The sequence below is a fragment of the Macaca nemestrina genome, chromosome 2 (genome assembly GCF_043159975.1).
Source record: "Macaca nemestrina isolate mMacNem1 chromosome 2, mMacNem.hap1, whole genome shotgun sequence".
Taxonomy (NCBI): Eukaryota; Metazoa; Chordata; class Mammalia; order Primates; family Cercopithecidae; genus Macaca; species Macaca nemestrina.
In genome coordinates this window covers 170166652-170188517 of record NC_092126.1, presented here as the reverse complement: position 1 = coordinate 170188517, position 21866 = coordinate 170166652, and the positions used below count along the sequence as shown (strand labels likewise).

Genomic DNA, 21866 nt, shown 5'->3' with positions numbered 1-21866 from the left:
GTTCAGATATTGCCTTCAAACACAGTAGATGACTGCTGGCCAAATCTGGGACAATTTGAACACCAAAATTATTAGGAATAATGCATTATAGACCATTGGAAAAAATAAAAATGTCTGAGTCCCTGTTGATAAAGGAAGGAAGGGCCTAAACACCTGTGGATACACATTCAGCGATTCAACAAATTTACGAAAACAGCTACCCATTTGGTAAAGGAGCCATTAGCAGATACTGGTAGTAGAAGGGAGAAAGAACTCTTGACTACAGCAAAATGACAAAAGCTGGCTGGTAAATATGGAGGAGTGCCAGAGTTGGAAAATCATCATTTTGCAAATATCATGTTAAAGACTAGATTTGCTTAAGAATCATCGATGAATGTCAAATCTAACATGCAGAAATCTGATGAGGATGAAGATGTGTGCATGGCCTTAAAGTGTATCCTCACAAATTGCTTAGTAGTTAAAGTGGAAAAAATAGTAGATATACAGTAAGAAGTCAAGCATATTGACAGGGTGATCAAAATTAATATCACCAAGGAGAAGATGGACATTCTGTGCCTCCAGAAGTGACACTCTGAGAAGGACACAATGTCACTTTTGCACCATTCCAGAAATGCATATTTGGAATCTAATCATGTGGAAAAATCAGACAACCTCCAACAATAAACATTCCATTAAAATGTGTCATAAAAGACAAAGAAAATTTATAAAAGTATTCCAGATTGAAGGAGACTAAAGATATGTTACAACTAAAGACAATACCTGATCTCAATGAGGATCTTACATTATACTAGCAGAAAAATATACAATAAAAGATATTATTGAGTCAATTGACAAAACTGGAATACAGATAGTAGATTAGATAAGAATATCACATCAATGTTAAATTTGTGAATTTGATAACTGTATTGTGGTTATGTAACAGAATATTTTTTTGAAATATTTAGGAATAAAAGTTCAGGTCTTGGTTGTATGCAAGTTACTTTCAAATGGTCCAGGAAAAAAAGTGTGTATATATGTGTGTGTGTATCTTGGTACGTATATATCATATATATTACATCTTTATGGAGAGAGTGAGAATGATCAAAGCAAATGAGGTAATAAGCTAACAATTGGTTGAATCTATTTAAAGGGTATATTGGTATTCTGTGTTCTTATTCTTGCAACTTCTCTATAAATCTGAAATTATTTTCAAATAAAAGTTAAAAACAAAACCCCCAGGCTACAGGTGAATATTATACCTGGAAAGTATACAGTAGCTGATTAGCAACTCACTTAATTTATCAAATCAGAGTTACTAATATTTAGCAGGTACTTGCTGTGAGCCAAGCATTGTGCTCTAATTAGCTTCTTCTTGATGTTTGCTTACAAACTCCTTTTAGTGTCACACTCTTCCATTCACTGAAAGAAAGCAGCGTATGATACATTTGAAAGAAAGCATGGTTCCATTTGCCTTTCATGGCAAGTGCTCTAAATAGATTATCTCATCTGATGCCCCCCAACAGTGGGTACTATTATTATCACCAAGTGACAGTTAAGGAAATTGAGGCACAGAGGGATTAAGCAATTGTAACAAGAATTCATAGCCAGTAAATGAAGGAGCTAGGATTTGAACTCAAGCAGTCTGGATCCAGAGCCTTAGGCCTGAAGCAGGCTGATCAAAGTGGGTCTAGAGTGGTCAAGCCCTATGAGAGATGACAGTGCTGACCAAGAATGCCAGACCAAAAGCCTGGCACCCCAGCAAGGATCTAAGTTGAAAAGGGTCCAAAACGCTTCCAATTTTGCCTTGGATGAGTTCCAATATCATGGAAAGAAGTTCCTCTGTTATGCCTCTCATAGGAAGACTGTCTCTACTCCTGACGTTTTAGATTTTAGAAAACTGGAGTGTTCCTTTTCAGTTAGCTAGTATGCATAGTTAACATACAAACAGACAAGTTAAGCTAATAGCTGGTTATCAATCACTCTGAAGTTGTTATTTAGCCAACTAAGGCAAGCAGTTTTTCTAAGCTGTGGTATAAGGCTCTATGGAAACTTCTAGCCACAGATTATTTTGCTACAGTCAAATGCACAGCTTAGATTTCTCCAAATATAGACAAAGTGGAAATAGAAATGCGAAATGTAAGAACTATTTGGCATTCTAAATAGAAGAATAGACTGAGGGAAAAAAATGCTCTAATTGGAGAACTTTTCCTTCATTAACTAAGCAAAATAACAAAGTTTTCTGTAAAACCATATGAAGCTAGTCATCTCAGGATAATGCCAGTTACTTGATGAGTCCCTTAAACCCTATTACGAGTACCTGTGGGGTTTGTAGTACATGCTATGAGATCAGGATAAAAAACATTGGTCAGAGACATGGCCCCTGCCATCAGGGAGGTAAGAATCCAAAGCATCTTCATACTGTATTAGCCTGAAACTAAACACTATTCCCTTCCCATCCTCCAGCCTCAGTCCATTCAACATGTGTTTATGAAGCCCCCCATGATGAATGTGCAGGTCCTGGACCAAGCACTGCATACTTGTTCTCTCACTTGTTCTTCACAATCACATTGCCAGACATTGAATCCAAACTGCCCAATCCAGAATACTCATCCTTCCCTTTGATTCTTGTATTCGTTATCTATTACCACAATAATGCTACAATTTATTTTTTTATTTTATTTTATTTTATTTTATTTTTCTCCTTTCGCAGTATCCTGAGTAGCTGGGACTACAGGCGCGTGCCACCATGCCTGGCTAATTTTTCTGTTTTTAGTAGAGACAGAGTTTCACCATATTGGTCAGGCTGCTCTTGAATTCTTTACCTCAGGTGATCCACCCACCTTGGCCTCCCACAGTGCTGGGATTACAAGCGTGAGCCACTGCACCTGACCAACTTTTCTCCTTAAAGATATGCGTCATTCATTCAACAAATATTTAGTGATCATCTATGTGCCAGCTGTACCCTAGAAGTTGGAGATATATTATAGTGAATGAAACAGTATATATCTCTGCTGTGATAGAGCTTACATTTTAGAGGGAAGAAATATACAAGCAAGTAAGCAACTAATAAAGAAAATCATTCCAGGTACTGACGGAAAAAACACATTGGTATGATAAAGAACGATTGGATTGGAGAAGCTACTTTCGAGTAGATTTGGTTGGCAGGGAAGGTCTCTCATAACCAAGACCTGAATGGCAAGAAGGAGCCAGCCATGAAAGGATCTGGAGAGAGAGTGACTCAGGTTGAGAACAAAAGCCAAGGCCCCCTGCCATTCAGGAATTTGGTATGTCTAGGCACAAAAGAGCTATGAAGAGAAGTTCTGCAACCAAACATACCAAAATCAGGATATGCAACTTCTAGAGTTCCCATCTGGAAGTAATAAGAGAATGTACCAAAACACGGGCACTTCTGGTCCCCAACTTTCCTCTCACACCCTCCAACTTCATTTGGAGATAATAATTCACATTTTAATTCTTGATGGACATTCCCAAATGGTATAGTTTGTTTGTTAATAATGACTTTATTGAGATATAATTCATAGACCGTAAAATTCACCCTTCTAAAGTACACAATTTTGTGATTTTTAGTATATTCATAGTTGCATAACCATCCCATGATCTAATTCAGAATGTTTTCATCATTCCAAAAAGAAACTCCGAGTTTAACAAGATTGCATGAGATCAATATACAAAAAATCATTTGTATTTCTCTACATTAGCAATGAGCAATCCAAAAATAAAATTAAGAAAACAATTCCATTTACAAAAGCACACAAAATAATAAAAGATTTTGGAGTAAATTTAACAAATTCAGTGTAAGACTTGTACATTGAAAACTGCAAAACATCATTGAAATAAATTAAAGGAGATTTAAACAAACGAAAAGACATCCCATGTGCATAGACTGGAAGATTTAATATTGCTAAGATAATGCAGCAGATAGAATAATGGTCCCCAGAAGGTGTCTATGTCTAATCTCTAGAACCTGTGACTATGTTACCTTACATGGCAAAAAGAACTGGTAGATGTGACAAAGTTATGAAGATTATCTTGGATTATCTATGTGGACCTAAGGTAATCACAAGAATTCTTATGAAGGAGACAAAAAGGTCAAAGGCAGAAGAAGGAAATGCGACAAAGGAAGCAGAGGTTGGAAGGGGCCATGAGTCAAGAAATGCAGGCTGCCTCTAGAAGCTTGAAAGACAAGAAAATGAATACTCCCCTGTAGCCTCCAGAAGTAGAGGCCTGCTGACACCTTTATTTTAGCCATACAAGGCACATTTTGATATTCTGACTCCCAGAACTGTAAGATAATAAACTTGTATTGTTTTAAACCACTAAGTCTGTGAGTTCGTTACAGCAGCAGTAGGAAACTAATATACTTGACAATACTCCTCAAATTAAACTACAAATTCAACACAATCCCTTGCAAAGTCCCAGCTGGCATTTTCACAGAAATTGACAAACTGATCCTAAAATTCATATGAAAATGAAAGGGACCCAGAAGCCAAAACAATCCTGAAAAAAAAAGAAGAAAGTTGAAGGATTTGCACTTTCTGATATCAAACTTATTACAAAGTTGCAGTCATCAGGATTCTGGTACTGACATAAAGAAAGACATATGGGAGTCTGAGGCAGGAGAATGGGGTGAACCCAGGAGGCAGAGCTTGCAGTGAACCAAGATCACACCACTGCACTCCAGCCTGGGCGACAGAGCAAGACTCTGGAGATGAAAGACTGTTTTTGCTATACAGCCACTGTCGATAACAATTTGGAAAAAAAGTTAAACATAGAATTATCTCATGCTCAACAATTCCACTCCTAGCTATATACCCAGGATAACTGAAAACATATGTCCACACAAAAACTTGTACACAAATGTTCATAACAGTGTTACTCATGACAGCCAAAATATGAAAACAACCAAAATATCCATTAAGTGCAAACATGTCAATGAAAGGTGGTATATCCATACAATGGAATATTATTCAGCCATAAAAAGACTGAAGTACTGATACATACTACAGCATGGATGAACCTTGAAAACATTATACTAACTGAAAGAAACTAGACACAAAAGTTTGCATATAATATGATTCATTTTTAATGAAATGTCCAAAATAGGCAAACTTATAGAGACAGAAAGTAGATTAGTGTTTTCCAGGGGATGGGGAGTGACTGGTCATGGGTTTGAAATTTCTTCTGGGGATGATGAAAATATTCTAGAATTCAATAGTGGTGGGAGCTATACAACTTTGTGAATGTATTTGACTGGTGTGAAAGTAATTGCCTTTTTGCCATTATTTTTGAAAGCAAAATCACAATTACTTTTGCACCAATCTAATATTAAAACTCACTAAATTATGCACTTTAAAGGGTGAATTTTATGGTATGTGAATTACATCTGAAAACTGATGAATGAATAAACGATGTATATGACTGAGAATGAAAGTGCTGGGATATATGGTAACTCTGTTTAACGTTTTGGGAAACTGACAAACTTTTCCAAAGTGACTGCACCATTTTACATTCCCACCAGCAATGTATCAGAGTTCCAATTTCTCCATATCTAAACACATGTGTTTTTTGTTGTTGTTTGTTTTGTTTTTCTTTTTTTTTTCTTTTCTTTTCTTTTTTTTTTTTTTTTTGAGACAGAATCTCACTCTGTCGCCCAGGCTGCAGTGCAGTGGCATGATCTCAGCTCACTGCAACCTCTGCCTCCTGGGTTCAGGCAATTCTCCTGCCTCAGCCTCCCAAGTAGCTGAGACTACAGGTGCCCGCCATCACACCCAGCTAATTTTTGTATTTTCAGTAGAGACAGGGTTTCACTATATTGGCCAGGCTGGTCTCGAACTCTTGACTTTGTGATCCGCCAGCCTTGTCCTCCCAAAGTGCTGGGATTACAGACGTGTGCCATCACGCCTGGCCCCAAAGACATGTTTTGAAGAGACCCTAGTAGACAAATCTGCAACAAAATCTATAAGGAACCAATGTAAAATGCTGAGGTTTTCGCTGTCTTAGGAGCATGTGTATGTGTTTGTTTGCAGGTTTCACAGAAAATCCACTGATGGAAGCTTTGGGTCCAGTGATGGTAAGAGCAATGCTTGGTTTCAATTCAAAATGGTGTCGCATAGTGTGGCAATATCCCATTTCATCCTTCTTTTACCTCTCTGCCTTTTGCAATTTACAAACCCTCCCTTCATTCCTATCCCACAGAGTAATCTAGCCTGCAGTTGGAAAGCAGAGCTAGTGAAAACCAATTCTATAGTTCAAGGGGTCCCAAACCCTAGGCCGTGGACTGGTACTGGTCTGTGGCCTGTTAGGAGCTGGGCTGCACAGAAGGAGGTAAGTGGCAGGCGAGCGAGCATTACCACCCGAGCTCTGCCTCCTGTCAGATAAGTGACAGCATTCGATTCTCATAGGAGAGCAAACCCTGTTGTGAACCGTGCACGCGAGGGATCTGAGTTGCATGCTCCTTACGAGAATCTAATGCCATAACCCATTCCCACCCCCGTCTGTGGAAAAATTGTCTTTCATGAAACCAGTCCCTAAATGTTGGAGCCAAAAATGTTGGAGACTGTTGCTGTAGTTGATAATTATTGAGACGTGGAGGTCACACTAAAAACCTTTACTAGGAGTGTCCCTTGTAATCACAGACCTTTGGTCAGCCATTCATCTTTTTTAAAAGTTTCACCTTTTCGAGGACATCATTGTTCCTACCTAATTCATACATAATTGTTCATATCCCAAAGCTGATTTGTGAACAACAGTAAGAATGTATTGTGCCAACTCTAATACAGAGTTTACTTTTCCCAAACTGAAACGGAGGCTTTTTTAAGTGTCTAGAAAACTGAAATCCTTGACACTAGCAAGTATAATAAAGAGTATAATAACTTGGGGGAATCCAGAGTAATTGACTCTCCAGTGATCGTACTACACCTTTTCCTCCACTCTGAGAGTTTGAACAAAGGAATTCAATGACCTGATCTTTTTAACAAACTTGAAAATTTAAATGTCCTCATTTTTGAAAAACCTAAACTCAGTGTTCGTAAGTTATTAGGCACAGAGCAAGAATTTGGTTAAAAAGGAATATGAAGTGGAACTTGGTTTTTAAGTCATACATAGCAGATATTTAGTGTTTTCCACACTTAAATGAGGTCACAGAATCTTAGAAAGAGTCAAACTCACCCGCTACACCCCTCCAGCAGGATGATTGCTCCCTTTGCTGGAGAGTTTGCTCTTTTTTTTTTTTTAATGTTTGTCTTCCTTAATGTCAGCATGTCTGTTTTTCCAGCCACCCAAGCACTTTGTTTTATAAACATTCAGCTGTCAGTGTAAAAAACTGTAAAAGAACACCTGCTCTAACGGCTTTAAAATTCTAAATGCTCCTCTCCCTTTTAGTCATCAAATATTTAAATGAATTTGTCTGCTCTCTGGATCTCATCTTTTTTCCTACAGTGTCTCCAGGCTTTGTGATTAGTTTAGGCCTAGTTGAACTTAGGCTTACATCCAATCGATTGAATCCCATTGGGTAGCCTCTGAATGGATAATCTGTTATTTTTTATTGTATGAGTAAAGTCATTTTATTACAATAATATGTATTAAAGGAATTCTGTATTCAGAAGGGTCTGCTGAACATTGAAGCATAAGTGGACAAAGCTGGGACTTGAGCCAGATCATTGTCCAGGTTCAGGGAGGCTCTGAAAATTATCTAAGAGCTGGAGGTACCCTTCTGACGGTAAGCGGAAACACATGAGTGAGCAGAAAGAGTAAAGATGCATCGTTAAGATTCATGTGGGTGTAAGTAACAACAGTAACAAGAAAAAAAAATACCTCAAACATGCTTAATCAAGAAAGAGACTCCTAGCTCTGGAAGTTGAGCCAAAATATGTACTTCAGGATTGATGAGTCCGGTGGCTCTGGTCCATTTCCCTGCCATTCCCTTGGCTTCAATTTACTCCCAGGGCTGGCAGTGAGATGGGTCAAGGCTCACACCTTCACCTGACAACACCAGAGGGAAGGACCTTTTCAGAAGCCCTCAGCAACTTCTTGTGTTTTATTGGCCTAGAGTGAATCATACACTTATTGTTAAACCAGTCACTGCAAAGAACAGATTTACCTACACATCAGACAAACCTACTTTTAGAATTAAGGTTAGGTCCTCTTCTTTAAGACCAGAGTTTCTCAAACTCAATATTATTGACATTATGGGCCAGATAATTATTTGTTGTTGGGGGCTATTCCGTATCTTATAGGATGTTTAATAGCATCCTTCACCTCCACGCACTAGATTCTAGGAGTTGCCCTTCCTTGGGACAACTAAAAATGCCTCCAGGCTTGGCACAGTGGCTCATACCTGTAATCCCAGCATTTGGGGAGGCCGAGGTGGGAGGATTGTTTGGGCTTAGGAGTTCGAGACCAGCCTGGGCAACATAGTGAGACTTTGTCTCTATAAAAACAAATAAACAAAATTAGGTGGGCGCGGTGGTGCGCACCTGTGCTCCAGCTACTTCGGAGGCTGACATGAGAGGATCGCTTGAGCCCAGGATGCTGGGGCTGCAGGGAGCTGAAATCACATCACTGCACTCCAACTTAGGTGACAGAGCAAGACCATGTCTCGGGAGAAAAATGCCTCCAGACATTGCCAAATGTCTTTTTGGGGGCAAAACTGTTTCCCCACCTCCCCCTGTTTGAGAACCATGGACCTAAACACATGAAGACACCTAAATAAGATGCCAGCTAAGGGCTTTGAAATAGGAAGAAAATAAGGAACCTTTGTAATGTAGAGAGGCCACAGGGAATGATGGCATCGCCCCCAATGTCATGACCACTGGTGAGTCAGGACCTAGACGCTTAAACCAAGAGCAGAAGACAAGCTCTGCCCAAGGGAAGAACCAGTGGCTTTTTTAGGCATCCCAAACAGAGCATCGAGAAACCAGCCAGGAGCAAGAGACAGAGGCAAGTAAGGACCATATGTGGAAGCTAATGAGAGACATTCAGGGAAGAAACAAGGATACAGAAATGTCTTTCTCTCCCAAGGCCAGGATCAGCGTGACCATGGGGCACAGGAAGTTCAATAGAGCTCAGAGTTACAGGAAATGCCTTGGGTGCTTATGTCCAGAGAAAATGCTAGAAGCAGCTTCTGAAAGGGGAAGAGGATCCCACTAGACTTAATATGGTGTCTCCCCACATCATTGTGGAGCTAGATATCTATGGAACTTAGCCTAATGCTTTCACCTTAGACGTAACTGAAGTGGAAGAAATGGAATCAGGTCCCTACAGGTTGCCAAATTGGTGGCAGCTCTTTTGGAGTTAGGAAGGACGCACTCAGAAAATCTGTGGGCTACTCTGCATTTGTTTTTCTTTGATATGCCTGCAGTCATTTAATTAAGCTGTATGTAAAAATCTCGATGTTGGCTCTAACTACACTAAAAAGCAAAAGAATGTATTTCATACTTCGTGTGATGAAGATTAGACCCTGGAGCCTGGGTGAGATGGAAATAGTGTTGGCAAAGAGCTGCTCCAGGGGACTTGCAGGGACTTTTTTACTGTACTATGAATGACTGGACCCTGCATTGTCTAATCATCACCTAATACCAAAGACAGGGCATCTGTGAGAATCTTAGAGAATCTAAGAAAGGCTCTGTGCTACAAAAACATTTCTTCCACTGGCTTTATCAGAGAGAAACCTCACATTTCACATAATTGTTAAAGAGCCTCTACAGAAATTCAGTTACCAGCTGAGAAAAATAATGAAGCCTCCCCAACAGGCCTCCGGGACCCCTTGAGCTGCCACCAGGAACTGGGGGTACAACAGAAGAGGAGGTTACTTTCTCAAATGCAAGAGCTTGACAAGCCTAATCGGTTGTAGATTTAAGGACCAAATGGCCAACCCAGTCCTTCCCTGGATAGAGCTATTACTGAATCAGCCTCTTAGCCAAGAGCAAGATCTGATGGAGATAAGACAAGGAGAGTGTTGAATGTGGAGGACTCAAGGAACACAGGCCGTTTAGTGGCCAGGGGTCTCAAATTCTATTCCTACATCTCTACTCTTCTTTTTCCAGTTTTCTTGTTCAACTTTTTCTTCTAGAGGAATTTTACTTTTACATCCATCTGCAAAGATGATGGTTTTCTTCATTTTTTTCTTCAACTATTGAAACAAAACGTGACACTAAGTTGGGATAAGTAGGAAACTGGCATAAAAATAAAATTTGGGCCGGGCATGGTGGCTCACACCTGTAATCCCAACACTTTGGGAGGCTGAGGCCGGGGGATTGCCTATAGTCAGGAGATTGAGACCATCCTGGCCAACATGGTGAAACCCCGTCTCTACTAAAATACAAAATATTAGCCCCACGTGGTGGCGTGTGCCTGTAGTCCCAGCTACTCAGGAGGCTGAGGCAGGGGAATCGCCTGAACCCGGGAAGCAGAGGTTGCAGTGAGCTGAGATTGTGCCACTGCACTCCAGCCTGGTGACAGAGTGAGACTCCATCTCAAAAAAAATAAAATAAAATAAAAATAAAAAATAATCATGCCCGCTAGTTCCCATCATTTCTGACTCCGTCTTCAGCTTCCAACCTGCTGAGTCTTCAGAGACAGAATGGGACAAGGCAACTAAAAATATGAAGTCCCTGAAAGACGCAAACATGCTCAAAATGAAATGAAAATTTTCTCCTCACATAGGGCATTTAACATAAAAAGCAAGCGTGCAAGCATATCCTGTTCTATGTCAGTGAAGTAGACAGATGCAGGGGGCTCAAGCTCAGAGAGACACATATCAAAACAAGTTTCCTCATTCGGATGAGATCATTCACAATCGTATGTATCTGCTATTTCCAGCCAGAACATCTCAGTCTGTCCTATAAATTGATATTTTATGTTGAATTCTGCTTTCTATGTACTATACAGTTAAATATGGATATGGTTTGCCTTCCCAGACCATACTTGACGTTTAGAAGGAAATGCCTTGGTTTTTGCATTCTTAAAAGGCTTTAGACATAAGCAAAATGAAAATAATACTGTTATCCCATGTTGGCCAATCTCATATTTAAATGGTGCATATGAAAGTCCACAGAGTGAAAACACTTTTGCATGCTGGCAATGGCATTGCACATGAAAATCTTGGTGCTCCTGTCCGTCACAGAACCCATGACGCTGCAGCTGCCTCAAAATGAACAGAGCCAGCAACAACATCAAAACCAGATCGTGCTCAGTGATGAGCCAGAGCAGAAAACAGAAATCAGTGATTCATTAAAGTCTGAACAGACCTACACAGCTGGCTTTGTCTTTTTAGTGAATTTGTCACCTAACAAAACAGTGATTGTTTTTGTTTGTTCACTTGCTTTGATTTTAGTTTTTGGTTTTTGTTTTTCTTTTGATTACACACACACAGAGAACATTGGCTCCCACGAACCATTTCGACCTCCTGCTACAACTGAACTCCAGCATTTTCCTACACACACTTCTACTTCCCATATCAGAGGACTTCCAGTGACACCAAGATGCACTATGTGCACGTAATATCAAAACATCATGTTGTACATCCTAATATATACAATTAAAAAATCTTTTTGTATAAAAACAAGTTTTCACTGAGACCAATACAATGAATTACTATCCATCCCCTATCTGAGTGACTGGGCAAATTACTTCATCTTTCAGCATCTCCCTTTTATCATCTTTAAAACATATGGTAATATTATATGATAAAATATATGGTAAAATATATGATAATATTCTTAGCATTTTGTGATTTTAGTGTCATTCTTCATTTACTATTTGCACATTTCATAATTTTCAAAATTACATTTTAAAGAAGGGACATAAGTTAGTGACTTAAAATAAGGAGCTTGGACCAGGCATGGTGACTCACACCTGTAATCCCAGCACTTTGGGAGGCCAAGGCTGGAGGATTGCTTGAGTCAAGGAGTTGGAGGCCAGCCTGATCAACCTAGGGAGATTCTGTCTCTACACTTGAGTCAAGGAGTTGGAGGTCAGCCTGGTCAACCTAGGGAGATTCTGTCTCTACAAAATAATTTTTGAAAAATTAGCCAAGTGTGGTGGCATGACCCCGTGGTCCCAGCTACTCAAGAGGCTGAGGCAGGAAGATCGCCTGAGCCTGGTGGTTGAGGCTACAGTGTGCCGTGATCGTGCCACTGCACTCCAGTCTGGGCAACAGCATGAGACCCAGTCTCAAGAAATAAATAAATAAAATAAAATAAGGAGCTTGAAAAGAGAAAAATGTGAAAGATACTGAGGGGGATGTAAAAGACCTACAACATCATCTAGGAATAAGAGCAACCTAGGGGTTCCATGAGACTCCCTGCAATGAACTAAACAGAAAGAAGATGCAGCATGACCCACACCAATGGGTAATCACTGGCAGGCAGCAGCTTCCAATCTAAAAAGCAAAAGCTGTGCTTTTTTAAAATGTGACTTTATTACAGTGGAGATGCAAATGAGCCTCAATCTCTTTGCTCTTCAAAAGGTATTCTTGAGCACTATATGAAAGTAACATATTTACTATCAATTGTTCTTATTTGAAGGAAAATTCCTGTGTTTTCAGTTAAAAAGATACGTTTTGTCTAATATATACACAACAGAAGGTTATTCAACCTTTAAGCAGGATATGCTGCCATTTGCAACAGCATGCCTTCCATAGATAAACATGGAGGATGTTATGCTAAGTGGAATACACCAGACACAGAAAGAAAAGTACTGCAGGGTCTCTCCTATATGTGGAATATTTTAAAAAGTAAAATACATAGAAATAGAGATTAGAACAGTGGGTATCAGGGACAGGGAGCAGGAGGAAATTAGGAGCTATAAGTCAAAAGGTACAAACCTGCAGGTAGGTAGGATGAATAAGTCTAATATACAGTAGGAAGACTATATATAGTTAATAATATTGCATTCTATATTGAAAATTTGTGAAGAGAGTAGATTTTAGGTGCTCTTATAACAACAAAAAAGAGGGAACTATGGAAAGTGATGGATATATTAATTTCCTTAGCTATAGCAATCATTTCACTATGTGCACGTAATATCAAAACATCATGTTGTGCATCTTAATATATACAATTAAAAATCATTTTTTAGGCCAAGCATGGTGGCTCATGCCTGTAATCCCAGCACTTTGGGAGGCCAAGGCAAGCCGATCACTTGAGGTGAGCAGTTCAAGACCAGCCTGGCCAACATGGTGAAACCCCGTCTCCACTAAAAATACAAAAATTAGCCAGGTGTGGTGATGTGCACCTGTAGTCCCAGCTACTCAGGAGACTGAGGCAGGAGAATCGCTTGAACCTGGGAGGCAGAAGTTGCAGTGAGCCAAGATCACACCACTGTACTCCAGCCTGGGCAACAAAGTGAGACCCTGTCCCAAGAAATCATAATAATTTTTTTATAAAAAGAAAATAAGGTTTCAGTGAGATCAATACAATGAAACACTATCTGTCCACTCTCTGAGTGACTGGGCAATTTACATGATCTCTCAGAATCTCCCTTTTATCATCTTTAAAATGTTGAGAATATTATTATCAACCTCTTAGGGTTGTTGAAAATTTAGAAGAGTAAATTCCTGGAAAGAATTTAAAAGACTGTCCTACACAGTAAGTCTGCAATAAACATCAGTCAGTAGTAATAGAGGTAGTACTGGTAGCAGCAGCAGTAGCAGCTGCAGCAGCAAAGCTCTATACTGTAACTATGGCCAAATCTGTTCTAAGTCCAAAAGAGTCAGGCGGATTGCACACAACATCTTCACATGGCACTGTTACTGTGCTCAAAAGATTTGATCTTAAGACTTAAGAGTCTGAAGGCAACCTGTTTCTTTGACTTGAAGTTGGATGAAAAACATAGATTGTATTGATGACATGTTACATACTTATGGGTTAGCCCAAGAAAGGCCAGGTAACACCTAGTTTCTCTAAATAAGAAGAAATTTATAAGGGGATCTCCAAGCCTAGTAACAGTGCCAGAAAGCATGCATTCTGAGGGCCAAAGTCTGCATTTTGAAGGCCAAGATCTGTGTGCTAAGGGCCCTGGGAACCGCTGAGGCTGCCAAAATTGCTGCATTAGCCAAAAGCTTTGCTGTCCAGCTGAGCCAACTCTTGGCTAAACCACCAAAGAAGAAAAGAAATTGGGTCTCCAAGGCCATTGCATTGGTCCTTATAATTAAAGTGTAAACTCAAAACCTTTAGCCAGGTTTTGGACTTACACTTTAATTATTTTTCTTTATGGGGGAAATTAATGGACACATAAAAAAATTTAAAACATGATAAAAACCTACAAAGTTGGCTTACAAAACTGAATATTTTTATTGCCCACCAATGGAAATGATGGCTGTATTTCAGTAGAACTTACACATAAATACTGAAATTTGAATTTCATATAATTTTTACCTGTCATGAAACATTATTCTTCTTTGGACTTTTTCCCCAATCACTTAAAGGTTTAAAAACCAGTCTTAGTTGAAGAGCCATACGGAAACAGGCGGCAGGCTAGATTTGGCAGATGGGTCATAGTTTTGGTGACTCCTGTATTAGTGTAAAAAGAAAATCAAACTTAAAATAATGTGGCTTGATGATTCAAGCTACTTAGAATAGTGTTGTTTTGTTTCAGCAACTGGACGTAAAGTGTTTGCCTCTTCACTTTTTTTAACAGGCTCTGGAAATATGGTGGCATCTCATCCCATTGCTGCCAGCACACCCGAAGGGAGCAATTATGGAACAATAGGTATGTCCTGCCAGGTCTGTTCATGAAAGTGTTTCCTAGTTCTCCAGAGAATATGGTAGAAAGGCATTCCAGCCACTAATAACTGGGAATGTGGGCAAAGCAGTTATCCTATGAGATTGTCTTTTATTTGTAAGATGAGTTGGTTGGAGGTTTGGAAGCTTCCTCCCAGCTCTAACTTTCTCCAGTTCTGTTGTTCTGTTTCTTGGATCTGCTAGCCCCACTTGGGCAGAATTCCTTCAATGTTTGCCATCTAATACTAAGGCCCTCTAGGGACTTTTTCATATCCAGCCTGGGTTTAGGGCATGAAAGATGTGTCCCAGGGAGCCTGACATCAATTGACCAGTTGTTTCATTCTCAGGTTTCAGTGGAGTAAGGGGCGATCAGAAGACTGAGGCAGTGCTGCAGGTGAACATGGCTGTAGCCTACCAACCCTTCATTTTGGCTAACTTCATAATTGAACCTGCTGACTGCCACCCAGTCGTTCACATGGCAAACCCCAATGTTCCTTAAGCAGCCTGAAAAGAATGGAATCCTAGACCTGTCTTGTTAGAGTAGAAGCACATTGAGCTGCCTGCCCTTCCATATTGCCTGTGGACCTATGAATGGTGCTCCTTAAAATGTCAGTGTAGAGGGACTGAGAATCCTGTCTTCCTGCCCTATCATTCCGTAACTTTGAGAAGCATGTGGGCTCAGTGCAGGCTACTTATTTTTAGTTCTGTAAGAACAGGATTTTTTAAAAACCATCTGAACAGAAGAAATAAAGCGGAAGGTAAGCTCAGCTCATGTGCTCATCAAGCTGCACAAATCTCCATCTGCTCTGGGAAACATTCATGGGAACAGAAGGATTCTTCCTCCCGAGAATGTTGTTTTCATTATATAATCATAGATATGGCATGTGGGTGATTTCTGTGTACAAATACTTTACCCATGAGAAATGTATAGCTGTTAGATATGTGTGAGCTCACACATATATGCAATAGATGCTATACATAGCTGTGTGCATGTGTATGTGTATATATTTATGTTCATATTTTAACATATGAAACATGAAATATAAGTACAATATTATTTTTGTATTCAAATAGTTAACAGAGCAGATGCCCTTAGATTCTAATATGTGTTCAGTCCTGAAGATAGACAAGTTAAATATAAAAATAGGAGGAGAGGAAAAATAAAAGTCCATTGAGAAGGAATAGAGAGAAAGAACAGGTCTTGTGAATAAGGAGTTCGTTTGGATCAACACAGTATTTGCTAGAATGAGTCTGCAGGGTGCTTTTTGCAGAGAGGAATGGGCTCCATAGGATCTCCATGGCTTTTGAAGGCAGATGAGTTGTCTCTGTTTCAGATGAGTCAAGCTCCAGTCCTGGAAGGCAGATGTCCTCCCCCGATGGTGGGCCACCAGGCCAGTCAGACACAGACAGCTCTGTGGAGGAGAGCGACTTTGACACCATGCCAGACATTGAGAGTGATAAAAACATCATCCGGACCAAGGTACCCACTCTGCCTCACCATACTCTTTGAGAGGGCAGAAAGTTTGGCAGTAGAATAAATTTCAGCAGTACCTCAGTTTCCTTTATTTTGTTTCCTTCAGGGAAAGTCAAATTTCCCAGAAGGCTTAAATCAAATGTGCCTACAGACTAAAAGCAATACTCTGTTAATTAGCACTTGTTTTCTCGAGGAAGAAAGGTGAGCACATTAAAGAGAACAGAGCATTAATACACTTTTAAGGTCTGAAGTGGCTGACCATGGACAATAGAGGCGGAAGGGATCCAGCCAGATGGAAGAAAAGATTCATTTGAGGGGTGTACTGGGGATGGCTCCCTGGTTCTGTGCGTATCATCTTTCAGTAGGAAAGCTCATTTCTTTCTGGCTTGTAATTATTATTTTGTGTCATATCCAGCAAAAGATATGAAGGTGAAATGCACAGTTTCAGCCCTATGTAGTTTAAGAACCACACAGCAGACAGCTCTGAAAGCTGGGAAATCAATTCTTGACATATAAGAAGCACTCAAGACTTCCAATAAGTTGCCCACATCAGCCAGTCCTTAATATTCCAAGGAAAATACTAAGATTTTTATTAAGGTATCATGGGAAAAACAACATTAAAAGAAAAGTCTTAAATAATTTTAATCAAGAAATTTGATTTAATTAATCAAATTTAGTAAATTTGAATAATTGTATCCCCTGAAAAAAAAATATATATATATTTATATATATATATATATACATTTTTTTTTTTTTTGAGACAGAGCCTGGCCCTGTCACCCAGGCTGGAGTGCAGTGGCGCGATCTCGGCTCACTGCAAGCTCCGCCTCCCAGGTTCAGGCCATTCTCCTGCCTCAAGCCTCCTGAGTTGCTGGGACTACAGGCGCCCGCCACCACGGCCGGCTAATTTTTTATAGTTTTAGTAGAGACGGGGTTTCACCGTGTTGGCCAGGATGGTCTTGATTTCCTGACCTCGTGATCTGCCCACCTCGGCCTCCCAAAGTGTTGGGATTACAGGAGTGAGCCACCGCGCCCAGCCCCCTTGAATAATTTTAACAATTTTAATTTAAATTGAGACGTGTTAAGTTTGCCTTTGTATCTCACGCATAAACAGCTGAGTACAGTTTTGCATTCTCTTTTTATTTGGCATTCCAGATGTTCCTTTACCTGTCAGATTTGTCCAGGAAGGACCGGAGAATTGTCAGCAAAAAATATAAAATTTATTTTTGGTAAGTAGATGACCAGCAGGACCATGGTTCCCTTAAATGAACATAAAGTTTTCTTTATAAGAGCCACAACCACTTAGGCACAAGGTTTTAGTGTTTAATGAGGCACAGGCGTAGGGGATGGTGTTACCAGCCAACTATCAGTAGACCTGCGATGGCCACACACATGAACACAGCCTCCCTCCCAGCCAAGAGGCTGAGCTGCCTTGCAAGAAATCTTCTCTCCCCTCAGAAACCCTCAAGCTGAATATTGTACTTTTGTGACAGCTCCTCGTCTTATTTTCTCTTGAAGGATGCCCTTTAGCTTGCATACAGATCTTAGAAGGAAATAAGGGACAATGGGGCCACATGAAGTTTCATAGTGGGACCAGCAGTTTGGAAACCACACCCCTTTCATGCAATCCATCACTCATTACTCATTACAGTTGTTAGATGTTCAATCTAACAGCAGCCTAAAGAGACGTTCCCTCATAAATGATGTGGTTAAACCAGAAGCAGTTATTACTCACACTGTTTTACAAATGGTTGTAAGAAAAGAAAGAAAAAAGAAACCCTAATATCTGTTGGGTACTAATCATTAACCTTTTTAAAAAATACGTTTCAGTTAGTATTGTCAGCTTTTGCCTCTGCAACCTAACTAAAAGTATCCAAGGGAAGCTTTTCTTTACTTCTTTAATTTCCCTTTAGACAGGATACTGTGTACCAAATGCCCCAATGCAAGAGAGGGGAGGGAACGACTGGAGAAACAGGAACCACATAATCAGCTTCTGGCTATTTTTGCAAGTTAATTATGGACTTATGGGGTGGAAGCATTCTTTTAAAAATATTAACCAAAGACTCCACTGTTCATTTGAAAATAACTATTTCTGGTTCTTTCTGCCTGCATAGGAACATCATTACCATCGCTGTGTTTTACGCACTGCCCGTGATCCAGCTGGTCATTACCTACCAGACAGTAAGTGTTGCCCCAGCCCCAGAATCCCAGCTTGCTTTCTGCAGGGAGAGTCTCCACTGTGACTGACAGAGAGAGGTACGAGGTACAACTTAGGATCCATTCAAGAATTTCCCGTTGGGGTTCCAATTGGAGTTCACTATTGCTTCCTCTTTCTTTTTTATTTTTTTTTTTTAAGACTGAGTCTCACTCTGTCACTCTGGCTGGAGTGCAATAGCACGATGTCGGCTCACTGCAACTTCTGCCTCCCAGATTCAAGCAATTCTCTTGCCTCGGCCTCCCGAGTAACTGGGATTACAGGCATGTGCCACCATGCCCAGCTAATTTTTTTGTGTATTTTTAGTAGAGGCAGGGTTTCAACATGTTGGCCAGGCTGGTCTCAAACTCCTGACCTCAGGTGATCCGCCTGCTTCAGCCTCCCAAAGTACTGGGATTACAGGCATGAGCCACGGCACCCAGCCCATTTGCTTCATTTTTAACTGATCTTTCAATCTAGTTCCCAATTGTTTTATCACAAAGGGAGCTGCAATCTCTTGTATTATTTTGTCTACCAGTCTGAAATTCTTACCTTGCGCTCATTCAGTCATGATATCTATCCACTGCATCTGTTACTTAACACTCTGAGCTTTCTGATCATTATGGGATAATGAGTAGAGTAAATAAAGTTCCAGACCAAAACAAAGGAACCTGATAGCTAATCTAGCCTGTGCCTTCCCATTGAAGGTAAATATTTTTTTGTAAAATTAAAAACAGCTTCATGGCTTGGCATGGCAGCTCACGTCTGTAATCCCAGAACTTTGGGAGGCCTAGGCAGGTGGATTGCCTGAGCTCAGGAGTTTGAGACCAGCCTGGGCAACATGGCAAAACCCTGTCTCTACCAAAAATACAAAAATATTAGCTGAGTGGTGTCATGCACCTGTGGTCCCAGCTACTCAGGAGGCTGAAGTGGGAGGATTGCTTAAGCCTAGGAGGTGGAGATTGCAATAAGCTGAGATTGCGCCACTGTACTCTAGCCTGAGTGACAGAGTGAGACCATGTCTCAAGAACAAAAGAGAGAGAGAGAGAGAGAAAGAAAGAAAAAGAAAGAAAGAAAGAAAGAAAGAAAGAAAGAAAGAAAGAAAGAAAGAAAGAAAGAAAGAAAGAAAAAGAAAGAGAGAAAGAGCTTCATAAAACTAACAAAATATTACAGTAAAAAGAAAATGTAAAATAAAAACAAACATTTTTTAAGCAAAAATAATATGAAAGTAGTTTGAGAATCCTCATTCCTCCATAGAATCCTAGGCCAAGGTCACTTAAATTACGTTCTATAGAATTTATTACACAGAAAGCCCGTTTACAATAGCACAAAGCTGAAGTTGTTTCTAATGCAGTGGCCCTCAGACTTTGCTGTGAATTAAGGTCACCTGGGAAGCTTTTACAAATCCCAGTGTCCAGGTTGTACCCCATCCCAATTAGATCAGAGCCTCTGAGGGTAGAGCCAGGTATCTGTAGTGTCTAAACCCCCAGTGATTCCAACATACAGCCAAGATTGTGTGTTAATGATCTAATAATAGTTAGCCAATTGCATACCTATTATGCAATGAGAACAAGGACTTCACGAGGTTTGAGCACCACTGTTTATAACCTAAAACTTCTCTGCATACTTTGGGAGACTGTCAGAAGATACACCTGGACTGTGGTTTGGGAAAGTTCTTGACAGAGATGGTGATAAATAGGGAAAACTGAACACACATCTCCTTGTGTCTACCTGCCTCATGTTTACCATTTCTACCCAGAGGATGGGACAGCTCTATATCCCCTCTGCATTCACCTAGAAAATAGACATAGCGTGACAGTCCTGAAACGTCCCAATGTTGACATTTCATAGTCCTTTCATCATGATAACAAAGGAAACGCATTTGGGTTAATTCCACCTCGGGGCTGCATAAGGGGGTACACAGAATATTCCCGTTCAAAGCAAGATGGTAACTTTTTTGGAAAAAAGCACCTGTGCTGTGTAAGGTGGCAGATAACGGCCCATCTCTGCCGAGGAGCACTGGTTACATTGTAAACTAGCGATAGCGCATCTCCCTGAGCCCTGTCCGCTCTTTGTGATTTCCAGCTGGGGCCCAGAGGACGGAGGAAAACCACATTTCCTCTTCTCACTCTTGATTTTACAGGTGGTAAATGTCACTGGCAACCAGGACATCTGTTACTACAACTTCCTCTGTGCTCACCCCTTGGGCGTCCTGAGGTAAACCCAGTCCTCTGGTTGCCCATGAGGCATTTAGAAATGCCTTTCTGTCTAATGTTGTGATTTCAGTTTTTAAAAATGCTAAAAACAACTGTGGGAAACGACTCTATTCAAGGGTAAAAAGGAACTAAACCAAGAAGTTGAGACCAGGTATGCTCCTCTCGTTCCTGTATATGGTTCTCAGGAAACATTCCTAGGCAGGCTGCCTGCTAAGATGAGGGCAGTGACATTTTTTAAAATGTCAGATCTCTAGCTGTGGTGGCATTTGTTCACAGGCATGAGCTGGCAGCCTATTGTCTCATTCGATCCATTAAACAACCTCATGAGACAGACATTACTACAATCCCTATTTTTAGATGAAGGCAGGTGAGGACTTGCTGAAGGTCCCTCAGCTGCTACGTAGTGCAGGACACAAACCCAGCCCTGTGGCCTCCCAGGCCATGCTCCAGCCACCAGAACTTGGAGACGTGGAAGAAACATTGCCTGGGAGTTGGGAGTCTGGCTTCTTGCTCCAGAGCTGAACCAGCATTCGTTTCCTCAAATAAAGCTGCTGGCTATGATTGGCTGACACTTATCTGAAATTCACAATTAGAGAGCTGAACATCGACACTTACGTGGGTCCACCTGTGAGAACTCACTCTCACAGTGTAGCTGAAACACTTGCCCGTCTTTGAAGCAGCTGTCCTTCCCAGGACTCATACTATACAAATGCCATCGGGATATGAGAGGATGGGAGGGTGTTAGGAAGCCATGCAGGCGCTCTTGAGAGGAAATAGACACATTGTCACAGGCTGAGTAAGCATCATAAAATGAAGGAGTTATGTTAAAGAGGATTTCTAATGCTTTTCTGATCCTGAAACCTTATGGAAAGGTTAATGGAAAACACTGATGCTGAATTCGTTCATTCCTTCATTCATCATGCATTCTCTGGTCCCTTTGATGGTCTTGACTCTCTCATGGCCTCTCACTCATCCCTGTAGTGCCTTCAACAACATTCTCAGCAATCTGGGCCACGTGCTTCTGGGCTTCCTCTTCCTGCTGATAGTCTTGTGCCGGGACATCCTCCATCGGAGAGCCCTAGAAGCCAAGGACCTCTTTGCTACGGTGAGGAGAGAGTGGGTGGGAGCTAGGGAGGGTTATGGATCCAAACAGGATCTGCAAAGGAGTGGGACATCTGGCTTGACGGTGTGATGAGTTATTATGTGTAACAAACTGCATGAGACTAGAAGCATGGGCTTCCAGATTAGTGATGTGGTGGATA

The 21866-nt window shown here is 40.6% G+C and overlaps 1 protein-coding gene across 8 annotated transcripts in view; it reads left to right on the top strand.

Moving 5' to 3' along the window:
- Nucleotides 1-21866, top strand: part of LOC105470385 (SID1 transmembrane family member 1) — an 87823-nt gene that overhangs the window by 46140 nt on the left and 19817 nt on the right. For 6 of the 8 annotated variants that reach the window (XM_071092405.1, XM_011722305.3, XM_011722304.3 and 3 more), the window contains 7 exons: nucleotides 6027-6070; nucleotides 14638-14709; nucleotides 16055-16200; nucleotides 17350-17423; nucleotides 18309-18375; nucleotides 20532-20605; nucleotides 21586-21709. In XM_071092405.1, coding sequence (XP_070948506.1) covers nucleotides 6027-6070; nucleotides 14638-14709; nucleotides 16055-16200; nucleotides 17350-17423; nucleotides 18309-18375; nucleotides 20532-20605; nucleotides 21586-21709 — 601 coding nt within the window. Of the gene's footprint in view, nucleotides 1-6026; nucleotides 6071-14637; nucleotides 14710-16054; nucleotides 16201-17349; nucleotides 17424-18036; nucleotides 18191-18308; nucleotides 18376-20531; nucleotides 20606-21585; nucleotides 21710-21866 lie in introns of those variants that run through there. The other 2 variants (XM_011722307.3, XM_024789294.2) reach the window with 2 other exon arrangements.